This window comes from Galeopterus variegatus, unplaced genomic scaffold (assembly GCF_000696425.1).
Source record: "Galeopterus variegatus unplaced genomic scaffold, G_variegatus-3.0.2 Scaffold5316, whole genome shotgun sequence".
NCBI lineage: Eukaryota > Metazoa > Chordata > Mammalia > Dermoptera > Cynocephalidae > Galeopterus > Galeopterus variegatus.
The window spans coordinates 104,007-110,923 of record NW_007731427.1 but is presented as its reverse complement, the minus strand read 5'-3'; the positions used below and the strand labels follow the sequence as shown (position 1 = coordinate 110,923).

Genomic DNA, 6,917 nt, shown 5'->3' with positions numbered 1-6,917 from the left:
CTTTTTCTGTTATTAAACTAAGTATGTCTTGTATGTATAGATCTCTCTTATTTTGTATAAAGCCATATAAGACTACATTGAATAGATATACCATAGTTTATTTCAGAAAGCTTATTGATGGAGGAATCTATAGGTGGACACTCCCCTCCTTTTCTTATTTTTTGATACTATAAATAAGGACCAGATACTTTCTTAAAGGATTTTCCACAAAGTTAACCTCTATAATATGAATTATGACTATGAGAAGATGTTACTTAGTTTAATAACAGAAAAAGCTATTTTAAAAATTTTATAAAAAGCTTTTTAAAATGCCTTCAAGTTTTAATAGCTTCCCTGTGGTTTGCTTCCCGTGTGGGTCATGTGCTGTATCAATAAGTCTGTAAGCTCCTTGAGAGTACGCATTCCTTTTGCATCTCCTCAAATTCACACACTGTAGCGGGCATAAAATAGAAAATAAATATTTGTTAAATTAGCTTCATTTGTTATTAATAAATTGGAGGTGAGATTTCTTTTTAATAATGTCTGTTTATATGCATAGAATGTCTTTAAAGACAGTTTTATCAGTGATTTCAGTGATATGACAGTTATTATTTGTTTGTTTGTTTGTTTTGTCCTTTTTGAGACCGGCTGCACTGCGCTCAGCCAGTGAGCGCAGTGAGTGCACCAGTCATCCCTACATAGGATCAGGGAGTGCTGCTGCGCTCCCAGCACTGCACTCTCCCAAGTGCGCCACGGGCTCGGCCCATTATTATTCTTAACATTTAGATTGACTGTATCTGAAAGTGTATAAAAAGCTTTTTAAAATGCCTTCAAGTTTTAATAGCTTCCCTGTGGTTTGCTTCCCGTGCGGGTCATGTGCTGTATCAATAAGTCTGTAAGCTCCTTGAGAGTACGTATTCCTTTTGCATCTCCTCAAATTCACACACTGTAGTGGGCATAAAATAGAAAATAAATATTTGTTAAATTACCTTCATTTGTTATTAATAAATTGGAGGTGAGATTTTTTTTTAATAATGTCTGTTTATATGCATAGAATGTCTTTAAAGACAGTTTTATCAGTGATTTCAGTGATATGACAGTTATTATTTGTTTGTTTGTTTGTTTGTTTGTTTTGTCCTTTTTGAGACTGGCTGCACCGCGCTCAGCCAGTGAGCGCTGTGAGCGCACCAGTCATCCCTATATAGGATCCGGGAGTGCTGCTGCGCTCCCAGCACTGCACTCTCCCGAGTGCGCCACGGGCTTGGCCCATTATTATTCTTAACATTTAGATTGACTGTATCTGAAAGTGAATTTTTTTTTCCTTTTTGTCTTTTTTCGTGACCGGCAACGGATCGCAACCCTCAGTGTCACGCCCGGACTGGACAGGGACCGGCAACGGGATCGCAACCCTCGGTGTTGTGCTCGCCCCTCGCTCAGCCAGTGAGCGGCCGGTCTGTCTGTACGTGGGATCCGAACCCTCGGCGGGAGCGCCGCTGCGCTCCCAAGTGGCGCACTGTAGCAGTGCGCCACCGGGCTGGCCGGCCCCTGAAAGTGAATTTTTAAAAAATTGCTTTATTGTATGTTTATGATTATTATATACTTCATAGATGGTATGGAAATTATAGATCAGTCAAAAAAAAGTTATAGAGGGCCGAGCCCGTGGCACACTCGGGAGAGTGCGGCACCGGGAGCTCAGCGATGCTCCCGCCGCAGGTTCCGATCCTATATAGGAATGGCCGGTGCGCTCACTGGCTAAGCGCAGTGCGGGCGACACCACACCAAGGGTTGCGATCCCCTTACCAGTCATGAAAAAGACAAAAAAAAAAAAAAGTTATAGAAAAAAGAAAAGAAAGTGACCTATAGGTCCACTCCCCAGAGACCACCACTGTGGCTCTTATGATGCACTCTCCTCCATGACCGTGTTAAGTGCTGACTCTTGCTCAATACTAAGTGAATACCCTCGAATCATTTCTCACTCACTTTGGGTTGGTGGATTGTTTTGCCCTAGAAGTGAGCTTCCGGCTTTGATGGTATCTTGGCTCCCCTCTCCCTCTCTTCCCTAGTTCTCTTTGCCATGAAGGAGGACAATGAGAAGGTGCCTACTTTGCTAACAGACTACATTCTAAAAGGTAAGAGCAGCACCAGGCCTCCTGCAGAAGTGGTCCTCGAAGCTTTCCCAGAACATCCAAGCCAGACCAGACTTGGGGCCAAGCAGGGTCCGGGGAAATCAAGTGGACAATTGTGGGCCAGCACAGTCATGGGTTTTTTGCCTTTGGATGTTGCTAGGAGGCCTGAGAAAGAGATTCCATCACCCCCGAGTCATCCGTGTGACTCCACTGTGGAGCAGGAAACCCACAAAGGACTCATTGTGAAAATTCTGTGGAGTTTGGGCTATTTAGTATTTAGTTGGGAAAAACAAAGCCTGAAGATAATTTAATACTTCCCAAGTCCTTGAAAGGAAACTGGAATCATGATTAACTACATCCTTTCATAACTTTTTAAAAACCTTTTATTATGGAAACTTTTAACACATGAAAAATAGAGTGAATGGTATAATAAACTCTCATGTACTTGTTATCCAGCTTCAACAATTATTAACTCATGGTCAGTCTTATTTCATTTATATCCCTATCCAACTTCTCCCCTCCCACATTATTTTGAGGCAAATCTCTTCATACTTTTTAATTCATAAATATTTCAGTATGCATTTCTACAATGTACTAACTCATGGTCAGTCTTATTTCATTTATATCCCTATCCAACTTCTCCCCTCCCACATTATTCTGAGGCAAATCTCTTCATATTTTTTAATTCATAAATATTTCAGTATGCATTTCTACAATGTACGGATTCTTTAGAAAAACACAGCCACAATACTATTATCACAAGTAAAATAATTTAAGAATTTCTTAGTATCATTGACTACTTAATCAGTGTTCAGATTTCCCTGATTTTCCCATAAAATGTTTTTCAGTTTATTTGTTTGAATCACGATCCAATGAAAGTCCATACATTGCAATTGAATAATATGTCTGTTAGGTCTCTCTTAATATCTATAGGTCCACCTTTCCTTTCTCTTTTCCCTTTCTTGAAATCTATTTGTTGGAGAAACTAGGTTGTTTGTCCTGTAGAATTTCCTCATTCTTGGGTTTTGCTAAATTCATCCCCATAGTATGATTTGATATGTTCTTCCATCTCCTTTATTTCTTGTGAACTGATAGAACTAGAGGCTTGATCAGATTTTTTGATAAGCACTACATTACGGGTGGTTGTAGATTTCAATGAGGAGACATATATTTGTATGGTCTGGTTATCTTTTTTTGTGGGTGTGTGATGTTAATAGCCATTAATGATCACTCATTGTCTAGATCCATTATTTTATTAGTTTTGCTGTATGTGTACACAAAATTTTGTACAGTTTCAGAAGGTTTGTGGAACCTTCTGAAACTGTTAAGAAACCCTGAGGTATATAGTTTCTATAGGGATCAGAGAGATTAACCTTACATTTTGGCACGAAGAATTTAAGTTACACATTAGAACTTGTGACTTTTATAGGTTTTAGGAGAGCAGCAAATTTCTCAAAGGAGGTTTTCAAAGGGGGTTTGTAGAAATGGGTTATATAAGTTTGGTAGTCTGAGGGCTAGCCTTAACCCCTCATGATCCACTGAAATGTCAGTGAATTTATAAAAGTAGTTAGTATTTACTGATCACTTTCTACATGCCTCTCAACAACCCTGTGGGGTAGGCACAGGTACATTCTATTAGATGAAGATCAAGCACAGAGAGGCGAAGTAGCTTCCCTAAGGTCAAAGAGTTAGTAATGGCCAGATCCAGGATCGGAACGTGGGCAGACAGGCCCTGGAGACCACACGCTCAGTCATTATGCCGAAGGACCCTCCATCACTACGTTTCTTCTGGAAGGAAGACACATGAATGCAGTTACTCCCTGGTTCTGGAGGGAGTTCCCTGCTCAGGAGCCAGCATGACCCGCAACTGTGCTCTGACCTGTCTCCTCTCCTCTTCTCATTTCAGTGCTCTGTCCTACCTAACCGTGCCCTTTGGAGCAGCCTTGCTGCAGGAGGTCACTGAGCAAGAGTCATTCCATCACAGGGACTGCATGGCACCATGTAACCTCCGACGTGTATTTAAAAATGTATAGCTTAACATGGATTAAACATGAGCAAATGCGTGGGCTCCTTTGCCGTTGGCTTCTAGTGCTAGTAATCATTGGATGCATGATCGGTGGGCAGGGCCGGTGACGTTGCCTCATCTCCCCCTGTGTTGGGGGAAGGCAGATGCTGTCACAGCTCATTATGTAGTCTGGCTCCAGGCCCTCAAAAACAGCTTACACTTTAAGACTAATTTTGAAATAAACCTTCATTTAATTAATATTCTCCGTGTGCTTTGGAGTGTGGTGTCCGTTGGCTGTCTGTTCCAAACCCTCTAGAGAAAGAATGTCTGGCTGCCTTCACTTGCTGTCTGGAGGCCCATGGCAGCCAGCACAGTGTTTAGGGACCAGGAGCATGCCCTGTTGTGGGTCGTGGTGGGATTGTGGGATGCAGTGGGGCTGCATATGGTACAGACAAAAGGAAGAGGCCATTCATAGACTCCTAAGTTTTTTCCTGCTTGGCCCCATTAAATGGAGCTGCACATGGATTGTAGAAAATAGCTGGCCAGAGCAGGTGTCAGCGTATGGGGGGAGAGTGTGAAGTTAGCAGACAGAAAGTGAGTGTCAAGGAGGAGCCGGGCAGCTGCAGTGCCTCCTGTTGGGATGGCCAGATGGACTCCTGAAGGCTCTCACTAGGCCCTACACAGGGACTGTGAGGCTCAGGGCTACAGGGAGCCAGCTCTGCTGAGTTCCTACAACATGGGGGATTGTGGCTTCTTTCCTGCACTTAGAGAGGCCACCACTCCCCATCTGCCCCCAACAACCCCTGTGAACAGTATCCTATGACTTTGCATGCCCTCCCCTGCCCTTCCTGCAGCCTTAAAGGTCCAGCAGCTCCGACTCTTGTGCCCTGTCTTCAGCATGGATAATAGGCAGCTGCCAGCCTGACTGACTAGCAGGCAGACACTGTCCTCAGATCCTGGATGCTGGCTTGATTTCACTGTCACCTGAGTTCCGTTGGCTTCCATCTCCTGGCTTGAATGATATTAACCCTGACAATTCCCATACCCCACCTCTTAAAACAAAAAACTTTCATTGGGCACTAGCTATGCACCTGCCACTGGCCTTATCACTCTCTAAACATGATCCATATCACAGCAACTGTATGTGTAACTAGGTACCAGTGTTATCCTGATTTTCCAGAGGATACCAAGAAGCTGGCCCAAGGCCACCTAGGAAGTGATAGAGTCAGACTGGCCCTTAGGTCTCTTATCCAATTAGACTTGCACTGATTCTTAGTGTTTGCTGGGAAAAACATACTCTATCACATTAGCAACTCTGCAGAAGTTCACAGGATCGACTTAGGTGACAATAGAAGGCATCCTTGGTGCCCTGCCTCACTTCCTGGTCCTCTGCTTTTCTAGAAGCAGAACAATAGCAATCTTACCTTGGGGTAATGGGGACTTACCCCACCAGCGAAAGCTCCCTAGTGCCTGCCGCTCTAACTTGGGCATCTGCGCAGAACAGAACTTCTACGCAGATACAGCCCTGGCTGCTATGAAGATGGAAGTGACCATAAGGTCCCCATTCAAATCCTCAGAGTCATAACTTGGGCATCTGCGCAGAACAGAACTTCTACGCAGATACAGCCCTGGCTGCTATGAAGACGGAAGTGACCATAAGGTCCCCATGCAAATCCTCAGGGTCAAAAATTGACATAAAAGTTCTTTGTCAAAAAGGGATGACTTCAGTTCTGCAATTCATTGGTGCTAAGGCTAAAGATGCACAGGGTCACTGGTGGTGTGAGGTCGTTAGCAAGTTTAACACTTTGCCAGCCCCAGCGTTTTTCAGCAATCTCAGCAAAGAGGAAGCAGTGAATCCCCAAGAGCTTTTCTTCCTGCCTTGGATTTGTCAGATCTGGGTCAACCACTCCTTTCCCCCAATTTATCCTGCCAGCAGGTGTCTGAAGCAGCAGAGACAAGCTAATCAAAGCTGCTGGCAGTTAAAAATAAATCTCAAGTGTCAGGGATACACTCAGTCTAGTGGAAGGTGAGCAGGGAAGGGTGAGGACAGTGGCTCCTCCTTTCCCCTCCTTTTGTCCATGTCAGGAGTTTAGAGGGAATGTGACAATTCTGCGGGGTTTTTCATTGCCCTTCCCTCCATCCTTGCTGCTCAAAGTGCGGTTTCCAGACCAGCAGCATTGACCATACCTAGGAGCTTGTTAGAAATGCAAAATCTCAGCCCTGCCCCAGAACTTCTGAGTCAGAATCTGCATTTTAACAAGATCTCCCTGCGATTGGTATTTGCATTGAGGTTTGGAGAAGCTCTGCTCTAGGTTTTCAGGGTTGCCGGAGCCCTGACTCTCTGAGACTGAACCTGACTGAGTAAGGTGTGGAGAGTGTGATTAACAGGTGATCCCAATTCTCTTCCCTCAGCTTTCCTCTCTTTTCTCATCTTTCTGGTTGTAGTCACATCAGGGAAGAGTCTGAAGGGCAAAAATGCTGTTCAGCCTCCAATCAGCCATGGCTGCAAGACTCAGATCCAGTCTAAGATGTGTGCACTCAGCAAGGAGGACTGGAGAGCCAAGGTCTGCAGGGCACCCCAATAGATAGGTGGAGGTCGGCCTGGCTAGCAGGTCCTTTAACTAAGATGCATTCACATCAATGAAAGGATTTTGCTAAGTCTAGTCTGATCAAGTCCAGGTAAGAAAACTCCACCATAGAGCCAGAGGCCAGCCTTTATTTATGTAGAGTTAAAACAAATGATCACGGGGGACAAACCACTTTCCAAATGGACTATCTTCATGACCCCTGTCCTTTATTTCAGAATG

At 44.1% G+C, this 6,917-nt stretch overlaps 1 protein-coding gene across 2 annotated transcripts in view; it reads left to right on the top strand.

Moving 5' to 3' along the window:
• FEZ1 (fasciculation and elongation protein zeta 1 (zygin I)) overlaps positions 1–4,370 on the top strand; it is a 42,578-nt gene extending 38,208 nt beyond the window's left edge. The window contains exons 8-9 of one of the 2 annotated variants that reach the window (XM_008589229.1): positions 2,043–2,108; positions 4,012–4,370. In XM_008589229.1, coding sequence (XP_008587451.1) covers positions 2,043–2,108; positions 4,012–4,028 — 83 coding nt within the window. In that variant the 3' untranslated portion in view covers positions 4,029–4,370. The remainder of the gene's footprint in view (positions 1–2,042; positions 2,109–4,011) is intronic. The other variant, XM_008589230.1, reaches the window with a different exon arrangement.
• Positions 4,371–6,917: the final 2,547 nt, after the last annotated feature.